The following is a 16201-nucleotide window of genomic DNA, read 5'->3' as shown; positions in this document are numbered from 1 at the left end:
TAACTATCAAAATATTACACATTAATTTAATAAAGCATTGTGTGCACGTGTTACAAAAGCATGCACACAACTTAAAACATGAGTACAAAGTATATGCATAAGCAAGTCAAGCACATATACAGTCTATATAGATTATACGTTTCATTTAGTGAAAGTGCACAAATGCTTTCGCTGTCATATTATAATTGGGAAAAGATGGTCCGTTATCCCTTAAGTTGTTGCATTTTCTAGGATCTTTGTGGTCACATTCACTGCACACTCACAAACTGCACACATGAACATGATTTCAAGATCAACTCAACACTATCCAGGTTACGATTGCTTATAGGTGAAATGGGTGAATTAGCAATTAGCCACATTAGCTGTCTGTTACATTATCATTAAGGTAGTGACAATAATGTTAACGTCAGAGGTAGGCACCAATCATTATCAAGTTTGCCCATCCGTTTTTAGCACAAACATGGTCCAAAAAGTGTTGTTTTTTTATCTGTTAAATATTTAGTTGTCTTACTTCAAAATCTTCCGCAATAGACAAAGCCCAAAACTACTTTGTCCACATCCCAGAATACACTGCTCCCAATTCTTTCATTTCCCACAGTCCTTAGCGATCTCCGCACAGCCAACAAGGCCACTTGATGAACTGCTAAAATCACTGCAGCCAAAGATTAGAAGGTCACAGCCTGACAAAAGCATGCAAATGTTGCCTTCTTAATTTCCCAGGCTTGCCAAAACAATTACCGCACTGATCCGGTTTCAACAACCGCTATTACGCTCACGAAACGTGCTCCTCACCACCAATAAGGGCGGCAATCAGCCTCCTCCGCATGCCAGAGATAACGGCAACTCGCAACTAATTCAGTGGTGCACCAGACCCGCAGGCTGAAGACAAGGGAGTGGAAATTCATGCAAAAATAATAATGAAAAAGTTTATTTTTTTGCTGTGCATCACGCCATCACTGTACCACATAATACACACTGAGGCCTCTGTATACAAATGCACTATATCAGCTCAAAATGCAAATATATAGCGAGTATATGTAAAATAGGTCCATTTACCTTCTATCTGCCCTAATGTTTCCAGTGAAAGTTTGACATACACACACTAATTCATTCAATGGTGGTCGGAATCTGACCTAATTCATTCAATTCACTATAAAAAAAAAAGCTAAACTTTTTAGCTTTTACCATAATTTCCCGACCAAATAATTTCCAATGTCTTCAGTATACGAATTTTAAACAGGTTAAGCCGAACTCCTTGCGTACATTTGGAACACAGTAGATACATTTTAATGCTGTTCCAAAGATTTTTTTACACTATTGGTGATTTGTACTTATTTTATTCAGATTAGAAAAAAATGCAATGAGGAAAAATTAAAAATTAAAGAAGTGCATGTGTGTGTGTACTGGAGTCACCCCAGTGAGGAGGGCAGTCCACAGATATTCCAGAGCTCCCACAGAGCTCACCCAGTCATTTATTTTCTTAAGAAAGGTATTACCAAAACACTGCAGCCACAGTTGGGTGCCTAATACTGATTGGGCTTTGAAGCATGAAACTGGTGCTCAGAACGATCACTACGCCGTTTTAACCGACTTACGGCTGAACCGTCGAGAAAATCTCTGATGTTCCTTTTGAACTGAGATACAAAGCTGGGAGCGCTAAGCCACAGGGTGCTAGCTAATATGAGCTAAGCGGACAAAAAAATGATGACTACAGGATAGCTCTGTAATCCCCAATGTGAAGATTAGCCTTGTCAGAAATGACGAGCTTAACGGTTAAAGAGGGTGAGGTGTAGACAAAAAATCGAGAGGAGGACATTTAACCGGATCGCGATTAAACGGGGGGTGGTCCAGAGGTTGGGGGGCTAAGGGATGAAGTTAACATTCTTTAATAGGTGGGAGCTAATGGCAGGGATGCGGGTTTTATAGAAACTAGGAAGGTTCAGAGGAGTATAACTTTAAGCATCCGAGGAAATGGGAAATGTGAATATGTTACAGTAAAGGCCAAAAGTTTGGACGCACCTTCTCATTCAAGGTGTTTTCTTTATTTTCATGACCATTTACGTTGGTACATTCTCACTGAAGGCATCAAAACTATGAATGAACACATGTGGAGTTACGTACTTAACAAAAAAAGGTGAAATAACTGAAAACATGTTTTATATTCTAGTTTCTTTGCTCTGATTACTGCTTTGCCCACTCTTGGCATTCTCTCGATGAGCTTCAAGAGGTCGTCACCTGAAATGGTTTTCCAACAGTCTTGAAGGAGTTCCCAGAGGTGTTTAGCACTTGTTGGCCCCTTTGCCTTCACTCTGTGGTCCAGCTCACCCCAAACCATCTGGATTGGGTTCAGGTCCGGTGACTGTGGAGACCAGGTCTCCACTTTTTGTTAAGTACATAACTCCACAAGTGTTCATTCATAGTTTTGATGCCTTCAGTGAGAATCTACCAATGTAAATGGTCATGAAAATAAAGAAAACACATTGAATGAGAAGGTGTGTCCGAACCTTTGACCTGTACTGTATATGTACATGAATAATGAAAATGAAATGAAAATTAGACGGATAAACTAGATTCAAATGTAACCAATACCATGTCAATAATAGAAAAGTCAGTGGAACTGAACCAGGATTTAGACTTTAGTTCAGCGGTTTTCAAGAATGATGCAATTGGGGGGCTTCAAAGACAGATGGGATGAAACCACAAAAAAGCGCATGCCAATTAAAAAACAACAAGACGAAGCGATAATTCCAAAATAATACAATCATTCCTGTGGCCAGTAACCCATGGCATGAATCATTTTCTCGTTAGGAGGGGAGGAACGCACGCTTCCTTTTGCAGCTTGATAACATTTTAATTTTGCACTTCAATTTTCACTGGTCTCTTTTTCCGAGAACGAGGTGGGGGTAGACATACGCACACCTAATTCAAAAGCCAATTTTCACTTGCACTTCCTGGACAAAACACTGCAAGGATAATGGAAACCCTTTAAAAATGATTCCCCCAAAAACATAGTAGACTGCCAATTCATACTGGGGATTCATAACACCTTGGGAGATAAGGGTGATTTAGATCAATTAAAATATTCCTGCATGAAGAAACGCACTTGAGCATCGTAAGTGGAAAAACAGAAGAGCCCAAGGAGTAGTGCGAGAGCTGCCATCTGCAGGGAAATACAAGACTAACACGCTTTTTAACCTTGAAGCAGATGCATTCCACATACTAATGCGGCAATTAGCCAACTGGGCTGCAGAAGATAGTGTACTATCCATTTCAGAAAGCTAGTGGCATCAGGGCCATGTGTTGAAAATACATTAGTCCCATGTGTTTTATACTTCCATTCAGCAGGATTAGGCCACAATATAAAGACCATTAATTAAAATTAACTAAACTTATCAGCAGAATGTTTTACATTAAGTCAAAGAAGTCTATGTCTAATTTTTGAACTGGCACTAAGCACGGTGTTATACGTTCGGATTGTTCGCTAGTGTCAATCCAAAGGCACCCTCGAGATTTACATAAAAAGATTAAACAAAAAGAACCACTACGTCAACACGTCAACCTCAATGTCACATAAACAGTATGTCTTTATCTATTTTTGTAAATCACAATACACTAATGACACAAGTTTAAAAATAGTAGAAAAATGACAGGCGCCCCGGGAGCAATGTGTGTGGACGGTGCTTTTGCTCAGTAGCACCTCAGTGACACCTTGGCGGATCGGGGCCGCTTCCTTAACCACTAAGCCACCACTATCCCAAATTTTCAGAATGTTTGCCGTTTCTGTGTTATTAGGTCTTTGTTAGGCTTTTATTGACAAGTACATCAAGTTTAAGCATAGAGTCAGTATTTGCAATGTTGTTCATTTTTTTTCCAAGACCTCTGCAATTTGCCCTGGTATGCTGTCAATCATTTTCAGGGCCAAATCCTGACTGATAGCAAACAATCCCTTCATAATCAGTGCTTGGAGGTTGTCAGAATTTGTAGGTTTTTGTTTGTCCACCGAGTCTTGATGATTGATGACAAGTTCTCAATTCGATTAAGGTACAAGGAGTTTCATGGCCATGGACCCAAAATTTCAATAATTTCAATAAGTGATATCCTTATCCTTATGGTGCTCCATCATGCTGGCATTGTTATTCATCAAACTATTCTTGGATGGTTGGGAGAAGTTGATGTAGGGAGATTTTGGTACCATTCTTTATGGGCCAGTAGTGGCCAAGTGGGTAAGGAAGCAGCCCCGTAATCAGAAGGTTCGCCAAGGTGCCACTGAGGTGCAACCGTCCCCACACACTGCTCACCAGGCACCTTTCACCTCACCAAGGTTGATGGGTTAAATGCAGAGGACATTTCGTTGGGTACACCATGCGCTGTGCTGTGTTTCACAATGACAATCACTCCACTTATTCATGGCTGTGTTCATTGGCTAAATTTTGAGTGAGAAGCAGTCCCACACATGAATGGTCTCAGGATGCTTTACTGTTGGCATGAGAGAGGACTGATCACCTCTTCTTCTCCATACAATCATTTTTCCAGAGGCCCCAAACAATCGGAAAAGAGAAATGACTTTACCCCAGTCCTCAGCAGTCCAATCCCTGTACTTTTTTCAGAATATCAGTCTGTCCTTGATTTTCTCAGAGAGAAATGGCTTCTTTGCTGCCCTTGTTGACACCAAACCATCCTCCAAAAGTCTTCGCCTCACTGTGCATGCATATGCACTCACACCTGCCTGCTGCCATTCCTGAGCAAGCTCTGCACTGGTGGCACCCCGACCCCGAATCATCTTTAGGTGACGGTCCTGGCGCTTTCTGGACTTTCTTGGGCACCCTGAAGCCTTCTTCACAACACTTGAACCTCTCTCCTTGAAGTTTTTGATGATCCGATAAATGATTGATTCAGGTGCAATCTTAGTAGCAGCAATTTCCTTGCCTGTGAAGCTTTTTTTATGCAACGCAATTACTGTACATTTTCCCTTACAGTGAACCATGGTTAACAGGGGAAGAACAATGATTTCAGGCATCAACCTCCTTTTAAAGCGTCCAGTCTGCTATTCTAACTCAATCAGCATGACAGAATGATCTCCAGCCTTGTGCTCGTCAACACTCTCACTTGTGTTAACAAGAGGACCACTGAAATGATCTCAGCAGGTGACTGAAGTACCAGCAGTTTGACAAGGTAAATGTCTCCAATAGTTCAAATATAAGCCATAAGGTAATAGGTGCAAAAGCCCTGTTGAACTGAAAAGATAAGCTGAAATATATTCTAAAGAATAACTAAAAAAAAATAAATCATCATTAGAGATGCTAACATAACCAGAACCAGTTGCAGTGTACTTTTCACTAATGAGTTTACAAGTGGCCAACAATGACACTGTACAGTGCTAATGAGTTTATAAGATTCAATAATTATCAGACAGTAAAAAAAGGAGCATAATATGCCATCAAAGTCGTTAGGGGAGCTAATTGAAAAGCCAATCGCAAGAGAAAAAAAAATTGAGAGATGAAAAGGACCCCCCCCCCCCTCAGCAAATTTTGACAAAATACCCATTTAATCAAATAATCAACTTAATTTAACTGCACTCGTTTGGGGAAATAATTAACTTTACAGTCCAGAATTCATTAAGGACTTGGCAAAATCAATACCAGCAGCATGTTAATTGGTGCTCGAATGGGAGGAAGGAAATAGATAGCGAGGCCTTTTTTAAGAAGCTTTTTAATGGGCCCACTGTCTTGTCTGACACCAGTCGTGTTTACAACAAAACCAGTTTTAAAAAAAAATGGTAATAATAATTTCCCAGCAATTTTAATGAACTATTTCACAACATGAAAACAACAACAAGTGCAAGACAGAGAGAGAGAGAGAGAGAGAGAAATAAAATTTGCAATTATCCTTTACTGCCAAGCAGACATAAAGGCTTAAATGGCTGCGGGTTTAATGACGTCTCCCTCCTCAGACGGACTCGGGGTCAGATGTCGGAACAAGACCGGCCGCCTGTGGCGCTGCTGGCTATGCTAATACCCAGCCGTGGGGGCGGGAAGACATCAATACTGCAGGCAAGGGCTGTCCGCGCCTGTGTTTAATGTTTGAGTGGACTAGTAGCACTTTGTTTCTATTCTGAGGAGTGGGTGGAGGCCAGGGATGTGGAGGTTTTTAATTTGCAAGGTGGACAGTGATGGATGTTTGGACAGATGGGCAGCCCATTCCATTTCAGTTTTACTTTATTACTTTCTTCCCATTCTTGAAACGTAAACCCAACTTCCTCTATTAAAGAGTTCAGATTCAGCGACAACGTCATGAAGAGAAGGAAAATACCGTAAATAACCAGAGGTGGATGAAATGCTGTTATGTTCATCAGCAGCTTGAGGCATGTGTGAACCAAGTCAACAAAACCCTACTGGCCCACTGCCATAACACCTACACATCCTGATGCTATCAGGAGCCCATGAAAATGTGCAATGTACACCTGGAGCCGGCCTCCTTGAAATATGTTACTACAATTTAAAATAGATTTAATATAAATTTTATTAGCTATTGAAATTCACATTTCTGTGAAAACATTTAAAAGCTACAAGCATATCCCACAATCCTTTAATATTGACTTTTCTATTTTTATGTGAGTTTTACATAAACAATGCTCCTCCAATCGCACTACATGCAACATAATTACCTGCCATACCCGCCCAGCATACTAACACACTCGCCTATTAACCAGAAGACTGAATGAAGACCCAGGTTCAAATCCCACTTACTACCATTGTGTCCCTGACCAAGACAGTGTCTCCAGGGGGGACTGTCCCTGTAACTACTGACTGTAAGTCGCTCTGGATAAGGGCGTCTGATAAATGCTATAAATGTAAATGTAAGGCACTGTTTTGAAATGTTTCAAATTGTCATGTGATGCTTTACATAGATAAAACCAGAAAGAGACATACTGTTAAATGATGGTTGCACATGTGACACATCGTTTTTTTCCTTTTTTTTTATCTATGTGTAAAAAATGAGAATGCCTTTGAATTATGTGGTTCAAATAAATAATGCTCCTCCAATCGCACTACCCACCCAGGTATCTGCACTGAAATACAGAGGTGCACTACACTCAATAAGCAGAGGGGCTTTCGCCTGCGGGTCACCTTTCCAAACGAGTGCACCAACCTGCGCCGAGCATTTGTGACACAAACAGACTCCTGTCCCCTCCAAACCTATTCGTACCCCACAGCACAGCTGGCACGCATGAGGTATGGCAACGGGGCACTCGCTTCTGATAGAACAGCTGTCTCTCCAGTCGGGGGGCTACTGGCACCCCCGCCACGCCGTACCTGTCTGCAGGTCGAGGCTGGACGCAGACTGCCCAGCTTCCAGGAGGCATATGAAGGGTACGTTTTAACATTAATATCATTTCCCGAACTACTGCAGCAGCACAATGGGAGGGAGGTAAATACTGGGTTACTGCCAGCCATCTGAGTTCAGTCAGAAAACCGCCGGCAAATAAAATTGAAAAGGGGGAGTAAAAATCCTACAGTGGAACTGATATATAGTATTTTACTTAAGCTAAAACCTCTCGGTGCATCTCAATTATGGGGCGCATCCCTTTAAGGAGGATCCATCTGATGGATACGTCTCAGTCCGACCTATTCCATGAATGACTGGACTGATGTCATCAGAACAAGGCTGTCCAGGCAAAGGAAATGTTAGTTTTAAGTTCCTCCAGAATGAGATAAAAGTAATATCAGGCCCCACAGTATCTACAACTTACAAGAATAAAGCAAGGATAGTGATAATCATCATTTTCACACTTTCATTATACCAATTACACTGATGTGTCCCATACATACTCAAATGTAAAACTGAAAACTAATCAATTTAAGGGTTGTACTGGTGTCTTAAAAGTGGGCATTGGGGGTGTAAGGGTTACTAATTGAGACATCTAGAGTAGCCATGTCTCACAGGAACGAGGAATTAAGATATGGCGAACAAGAACAAGTAATAAATAAGAGGTCTGACGCATATTCCACCTCAGGCCTGAGAGGAAGTGGACTGTCTCAAGGTTAACCTCTTATTCAGAGAGGCCATTACCAAAACAGTGGGTTTGACTCTTTGTGAGTGTGAACTTTATCATCCCCTGAACTGTATCCCAAGGGTGGCAGCACCCCTCACCGACTCACCAGGAAAGGACAAAGACACGCGCACCTCGACACGCACACGGAAGACGAGTCGTCGTACCAGCGAGTTGGAACTGGATGAAGGGAGCAGGAAAGCTCCTGCCCCCAGTGAGCGAGTGCTGCGGTCAACGGTGGGTCGCCATGGCGACCTACACACCATGAGCCACATGCGCCATGCATCACGCCCAAGAAAACTATCTAGGTGAAATGAGACTATGCGTCCTATGAAAGAAATTGAAACATTAATAATAATCACAAGTATGATTATAATACATCAGAGACTTTATTTTAACAGCCTGCTTTACTAAGTTTAAAAACCTTAAGTAGGTGATTTAGGAAGGCAACAGATCGACAAATAAATAAATAAAGTAAGCATAATTGGAAATTAACCGTTGTCACATTGATCCACTGTGCTTGGGCATCGTTAACTGGGCCTGTCTGGAAGAGCTCAGGGACACACACACACACACACACACACACACACACACACACACACACACATATATATATATATATATATATATAAAGTAATTGATTTTGTTTCCAACAAGTCAAAGACACAATGAGCTAATAATGCCGGGCGATGAAGATTACTCTGCCTTCGCTGTTTGCTCCACCACTCCCTCTCTCCGGAGGACGGGGCAATTTGTGGGGGGCTGAGAGAAAGCCTGGCTGTAGCGTTCCTGACAGAACGCGCCGTTAGTCAGACGTCGCGGCCCGGCGCTGATAAACACAGTAAGCGCTGCGCCGAACCTCAAACCCAGCTGTCTTCACATCCATCAGATGGTTTAGCCTTACTGCGAATGACACCATGATTTGCGGTTTTAGGGATGGGTTTGTGCCCGCTAATCCAGCGACTGGAGACGGTGTTGATCCGAAGCCCAAGTAAATGGGGAGGGGGTGTGGCAGGAAAGGCATCCAGTGTAAAACTTTTCCAAGTCTTTGTGTGGACAGCCAGACCGGTTGAAAGGCCACGAAAGGTGCCCGGAGAGCAGTGTGTGGGGACGGTACCTTAGTCAAGAGGACCTCAGTTCAGAACAAATAAAATGGAATCCCTGGTAAAACGTGGAATTGTGTATAATTACCATTTCCGGACGCTGCAGCCCACTACATGTGTTCCCTGTTGAGGCGGGACTGTTGCACACACCAACGCAATATAAACGCACAGTCAGCTGTCAGTGTTTAATCCGGACAATTTGTCCGATCAGTTCGGCAAAGTTCAGCAAACTCTTCATCATGCAAACAAATCTGCTGATTCAAAACCTGATTTTACTAACACGTTTCCAGCTCACGTTTTTCATGTTGATTTTATTTTTCAAATGGAAGAATGTGTAATATTGCTAAATCATTCTTTGCATGAAATTTACATATTATTTACTAGTAAATTCCACGTTTTCTGTTATAAACATTTATTCACCTAAAAACCAAACAAATGCAGTATGACAAATCAGATTTAATCACTGTTCAACAAAGTGCTTGGTCAAGGCGCAGTGGCACCTTCCGATTACCGGCCTCCTTCCTTACCAGCCAGGCCAAATCAGGCCAAACACAGTAAGTAAGAAATGAAACGTAAATCCATCACTACGTTCAAACTTATTATATACTCATTACACCTTATATACACTGTCTAAACCGACCACTGTTCTGCGTTGTGTGTCACCGCTTGGACCAGGAGGATGGTATTTCTACTTCAACTCGACCACTACAGGGTCAGCAGAAGGGATTGGATTTTCAAATACAATATGCTGTTATCCATATAGTCCATACTAGGCTTAATCCATGAATAGGAAACTGAAACTCAGGAATAATGAAATGTTCCCTCTTTTTTAATCTGTAGGGTTTTTTTTTTTTTGCGACCAATGTATCCATTTAGCATGCACCATCTGCATCAATGCATGCTAAACCAGTAATAAATCTGGAGTTTTTCTCCCACTTGGAAGAGGCCAATACCAGGTGCCGCATGGATTGGATGATGCAGATTTAGTCTTTACCTTCGTGCACAGTCACCCCGCAGTTATCACACTGGATGATCTCATCGGCGTCCTCGCTGTTGTCGCCCAGGCACACGCAGCAGATCAGGACGTGCTCCATCCTCTGGGAGCTCCACGTCTGCGTCCGCTCCAGCAGGGAATCCTGGGTAACAAAAGAACACGGCCACTCGCGCAATCTCTCAATCTCACACTCGCTCCAGTTCTACCTCGGAGACTGATGCAACAATTACTGATCGCTTTTCTCCCCTAGATAAGTCGATCTTAGTGTTTTCTAAGGATAAATCTGATACTTCAGACTCAACTAATGGGATTATCTGACGTTTTGTGCTCCATATGAGACTACTGGGCAAAAGTCTGAATGGTGATAAGATACTTAGCTTCAGAACAGTAAAGCCAGTAATATACTTTATTTGAGCTATGTATGCGTATCTGTGCACAGTTGCATTATTAACGTTTGTGCTGATATACTTGCGTCTGTACTGTGCGTCGTAGTCTGTAGCGTGTACTCCTTACCACCAGGAGTCAGCGTCGAGGCCGCAAACCAAATGAATGAATGAATGAATACCTCACGTGAGGCCACCGCATGCAGATCCACGATTATGGCCCGGCAACACACACAGTACATATCCCATAATGCAGCGCTTCAGCTGCCTTGCCAAACCCGATCATTAAACTGCAGGAGCGGTTCCCACGCCGACAGCGAATGGGTGAGGCAGCTCGAAATTCGAGCGAACTTGGTGCTTAGGGTGCTCAGTTTGTCAGCAAATTGCGCACGGCATTATGTGGTCCGCAGCCCGTGTGCCGCCAGTGCGTCACATCAACGGGCCCGGACATCAGATTATGCGAGACGTGGCCGAGTTTGACACGTGTGCCGTATCTTAAAATCGTCCTCTGCTCAGAGCGGATCTCGCAACACACCGCCCCTATAAAATGATGCAGATATTACATTTGCGCCATTTATCAGACGGCAACAGAACGCAGGATATGGACGGTGGCTGTACGTACATAGTTAAACTAGATAATATTTACTTTACTTTACGTTATTTAGCAGACGCTTTTATCCAAAGCGACTTACAATAGGAAGACACCAGCAATTCTCGTTCGATTTCTATAGAATATCGAGTTTACAAACTAAGAGCCCTGATAAGGCTTAGACTTGTCAGTGAAGAGCATGCTCGGGGATTGTTGGGTGCTAGACTAAGAAAAATTATAATGTATTTATACATTTTGTATTTGTTTATTCAATGTGTACGCATGTGCTTGTGTAAGTGTTAGATTTGTCTGTAATATTTTTGGAATAAGAGGGTTTTCACCTTCTTCTTAAAAGTGGTGATAGTCTCGGCTAGTCGTGTGGAGGAGGGCAGGTTGTTCCACCAGCCAGGGACAACAACGGAGAACAGACATATATATTGGTGTTACAGGGACAACGCTTCATTTCAGCGCAGAGTGAAGATCAGAGCATGCGTCACGAAGAAGCGAAAGCTCCACTGCAGTGAACTGCACTTAACGTCTCCAGAATTTAAAAGGCAATTTGGCAGCATATTAAGATAAGTTAATGTTATCTTGCATGGGGATGAGCGATGAAGTACACGGACACTAAACTTCAATAGGTCCTTAAAAAGCCTGCAGGGTTCATGCTACTCTTTTATTTTCCACCTAAACGTTATGGAGCTCCAGAGGTCCATCTGACAAGTTTGGAGTTGAGGATTCTTGTTCCTCTTGTATACAATACTCATTCTAACTCATTTTGATGCAGTCACACTTCTCCCTTCAACTTGTTGCTGGGATATTCAAACCGGACCCTAAAGCTGTGCATACACTGGGCTTTTTATCTCCTGGTCGATGGTCGGATGCGACCTGACTCCTCACACCAACACGAGCAATATGAACACATTGGAAGCAGAAGAAGCAGTGATGCTGAACAAAGCGAAAAGAAAATCTAAAAGTATGGCAGCGGCGGTGACAGCGATCACTTGATTTACCACCGTAAATAACTTTTCTCCCTGTGGTTCCTGTCACGATCAGTAGGCGAGACTGATATTCCTCCGGCCAGCCGATTGTGGGTCGGTAGGGGTGAATTGGTGATCGTACGATGCACAATTCGGCCAGACCCGACGAATCTTTGAGATCACACAGTGTGTGCCCAGCGTAAAGAGATCACTTAAAAAAAAAAAAAAAAAAAAAAAAAAAAAAAAAAAAAAAAGGGGGGGTGTGTGTGTGTGTGTGTGTGTGTGTGTGTGTGTGTGTGTGTGTGTGTGTGTGTGTGTGTGTGTGTGTGTGTGTGTGTGTGTGTGTTCTGGACCTCAAAGCCAGTGTTGTTGGTCAGGTGAACTGTGAACTCACCTCATTGCCTTTTCCATGTGACGTGCTCAGGCTGTCGTTGGTCAGTTCCTCATCAAAAGCACTCTTCGCCGGCTTCCTTTTGGTCCTCTTCTCCTCTTTCTCACTGTCGCTGCAGCTTTTGCTCTGATCGTCATCGTAATCGTCGATGTCATCATCTTCGTCGTCATCGTCATCATTATCGTCGTCATCACTGCCCCCCTCCTCCTCCTCGCCCTCCTCACTCCCTCCTTTCTCTTTTCCTGCCACCTTGCCTTTCTTCTTCCCAGCCGTGGGCCTCCAGTCATTGTCCTCCTCGCTGTCGTAGTCGTCCATCTCATTCAGCTCCTCCATGGTCGTGAAGTCCAGCATGGGCCGGTTCCGCCGCAGGTTCCACTTTTTGGGTTCCGCGGCAGGGTTCTCCTCGGCCCCGTTCCCACTGTGTTCTACCTCCGGCGGCTTCTCGTTCCTCCTCCGACCCTTGGCGCTTCCGGCCGTCTGCTCTTTGCTGGTGTCCTCTGATGAAGGCTGTTCTTTGGGTCTCTCCCCCTCCTCCTCATCCTCATCCTGCTGTTGCTCGGTGGTCAGCGCCTTCGCCTCCTCCTCTGTGACGCCCTCATCATCGGCGGAGCCGGCGGCCTGAGAGTCGCTGTCTGTGCCGCCGGCGCTTTCTTTCGAACCCTCCTCGTCGCTTCCATTTCCACTGCCCTCCGAGCCTGATGGGGAAACAGGAGATGATGATGAGCGAAACGACAAAAAAAAAAAAAAAAAAAACACTTTCATCTCAACTTTTCTTCCGCACTCCCGACAGCTCCTTATTTTCAGAGCTCTGCCCTGACCCAGTTCCACATGCCAAAACGTTCACAGAACGTTCACAAAGCTAAAAACGGAGGTTTTGCAGCAGCTCCACACATTCACAGCCTGTATCCCTTTTACTAACTGCTGGCCGACTCTGGTCTACTGACAGTGTACCACGGCGCTCTGCAGACATGTGGAAGCTGATGACTTCATCTGCAGTTGACTAATGTCAGCCTACTGCTCTGCAAGCTTGAGAAAGGCAGGGAAGATAGGACAGATATCGCTAAGGCTACTATTCCCTGGGCTTATTGGGCCACGAGGCCTGTCCATGAATGACAGTCACCGGCCAATTTACTACGGACACTACATGAGTGTCACCATAAAGAGTTCAACGGGTGGCTCAGTGTAGGTTTTTGGCATGACCTCTCAGTGGGCCATTACAGGCCCATGGCGTGCACTAGACGTCAGGTAAAAGTGCAACCAAAGTGCAACTTGCAGTCTTATTTCAGACCACTGGCAAGTAAAAGAAGTTCATCCGAGGTTCCTGGAATTTACCAATCCATCGCTCGCTCAAACATTTAAACAAACCAGAAAGATTTATGACTACCAGCATTCAAGATGGGGATGTTTGCCACAAGTGTACTTGTATTCTCTTTTGCAGGCTCATGTTGTGTTTCTGCACCACATAACTCGACGATGGATAAATTCACACGTTTGATTAAACACACATTGAACATTTGTTTAAAAGATAAATATTGCTTACACAAAATTTAGTGAGCTAAATAGTCAGTGCTGATATAGCCTTTATGCTTGTGTCACTGGGCCATTAATTAAGGCATGTGCCTTTGGGTGATATGTCACCTCAAAAAATTGCACCCAGGTTTCCCCAGTTCCAATCTAATTACAATCTGTTCAAAGTACAGCCATAAATCAGTATGAGATATACTATACAAAACCGCATACACTAACAGCACAGTTTTTCACTTGTTGGATCCTTTTCATTCACTTATGATAATGAGCATCTCACGAAGCAAGTTAGGAATACGATTTTTTACGAACCCGCTTCAAGACAAATAAAAAAATCATGAACATTTTGGGTACCTGAGGCATCGCCCACTTCGAAATCACTGTCATCAGAACTGTCATAATCCAGGGCGTCCAGCAGAGAAGCAGCCAGCGGCTTCACTTGCCTCCGTTTCGAGCCACGATCCACTGAGGAAAGACATAACGCAACAACAAACTTGAACACATCACATCACATAAAAAAAAAAAAAAAAAAAGGTTTCTCCCAGTATAACTGCCAGAGGAAACCAACAGGCTTAAACGAAGCGGCGTTTTAACACATTCATAGTTCTTTGAAAATAATTTGTTGCTCTGCAATGGGGGAAACCGGGTGCTAAAATGATACGGCAGCAATAACAAGCAGACAAGAAGCAGACACACGACTTGCTCATGTTCAGCCGGCAGGCTTGCTGTTAGCTAGCAAGAAGGCTAACGTGATACCGACAAGAACTCTCGCTCTTGCTAATTGCTGCTAATTATTATTATTATTATTTATTTGCAAGAAAATTGGTGTCGACGTTCATAAACAGCTTTTTATGTAATTTTAAAATACAGTTCGTTGTGTTTTGCGCATCTTCGCGTGCAGCTGGCCGCTAGCAATTAGCCGGCTAACTAGTTAGCTTCGCTCATCAACACACCTCCCCAGACGCGAACTCTCATCTAAATGCCGTATACGGCTTAATGGTGTTTAAACAAATGCACGGACTTATATGCTGCGTATATATTATATATACATTAAATAATTCCTGGCGCACGCCACCAAAATGCTCTGTGCCGCTAGCACGCTGCTAGCGGCGCAGCACCAGTCCCAGTGACCAGACCACAGACCGCCATTGCCGCGTTCACCGCAGCCGCCCGGCGCGGCGACAGAACAGGCGTCTCTCTCTGTGTCGACGGTGAGGCGAGGCGAGGCGCACTCACTTTGCCGCACTTTGCTGCACCTTTGGCTAGCCTGGACAATGGCCACACGGCGCGGCTCTGCGCGCTGCGCGCTCCAGACGCCCGGTGACGTGGGGATGTTGTAACCATGGCGACCGCCGCGTCGCGAGGAGTCGATCGTCGATGGGTGGAAGTAGACGGAAGCAGCAAAGCGCAAAATCGAGACTTTCACCTTCATTTTCGAACACCAATGCAGTAAATTCTGTTCGTCCGAGGTTGCTGGAGACGGAATTAACCCATCCATGCTAGTAGCATTTAAACATTTAAACTTTTTGAACCTGGGTGTCAGACTGCATTACTTTTTTTCTTGCCCCCACCCCCGACTTAACATATGCTTCCAACAAGTTGATTATATGCATTCGATTAAACACATTTTGACATTACTTTGTTATGTATGAATATTGCTTATGCCCTATAGCCTGTATGCTTGTATCGTGCATTATAAAATGAGACGCAAAGAAAAAAAGAAACTTTTTAGATGACATTTGAAGTCACCCTAGGTTACCCTATTAAGCATGCGAATTAAATTGCAGGACATACAGCCTGAAGAGTCTGTCCTGCATGAAAGGCCCGGCACTTTAGTAATGACGGAGGATCTGCCTCGAGTTCTGGTTTTGATTTGATTCTCGCTTTGATTTCCTCCGGCTTTCCACGCGTAGTCGCTTGCTGATGCCATGGTAACAGGGCTGGTGTGTTTGCACAGCTGGCCACGTCCTCGGCTGGATTCTGGGTGTCAGTGGGGTCAGGTTGTGAAGTGTCTTATCTGGCTGAGGCCCTCACTTTCACTGCATGACAGCCAAATATATAATAAAGTTACATTTAATGCCATATATACATCTTGAATTGTTTCCACATGCCATATGAATATGTGTTTTTTGGATTTCAAAGGTCTTTAAAAGTGGCTATTTGTTAATCAATTTAGCAGTTATCTTTATG

The 16201-nt window shown here is 43.7% G+C and overlaps 1 protein-coding gene across 3 annotated transcripts in view; it reads right to left on the bottom strand.

Moving 5' to 3' along the window:
* Positions 1-15349, bottom strand: part of phf14 (PHD finger protein 14) — a 62043-nt gene extending 46694 nt beyond the window's left edge. For all 3 annotated transcript variants that reach the window (XM_028964075.1, XM_028964076.1, XM_028964077.1), the window contains exons 1-4: positions 15248-15349; positions 14366-14476; positions 12491-13182; positions 10148-10289 (exon numbers count right to left, since the gene is read on the bottom strand). In XM_028964075.1, coding sequence (XP_028819908.1) covers positions 10148-10289; positions 12491-13182; positions 14366-14476; position 15248 — 946 coding nt within the window. In that variant the 5' untranslated portion in view covers positions 15249-15349. The remainder of the gene's footprint in view (positions 1-10147; positions 10290-12490; positions 13183-14365; positions 14477-15247) is intronic.
* Between the last annotated feature and the right edge of the window lie 852 nt (positions 15350-16201).

This window comes from Denticeps clupeoides, chromosome 20 (genome assembly GCF_900700375.1).
Source record: "Denticeps clupeoides chromosome 20, fDenClu1.1, whole genome shotgun sequence".
Lineage (NCBI taxonomy): Eukaryota > Metazoa > Chordata > Actinopteri > Clupeiformes > Denticipitidae > Denticeps > Denticeps clupeoides.
Note: the sequence above shows the minus strand (reverse complement) of the source record. Positions and strands in the feature narration are given on the sequence as shown.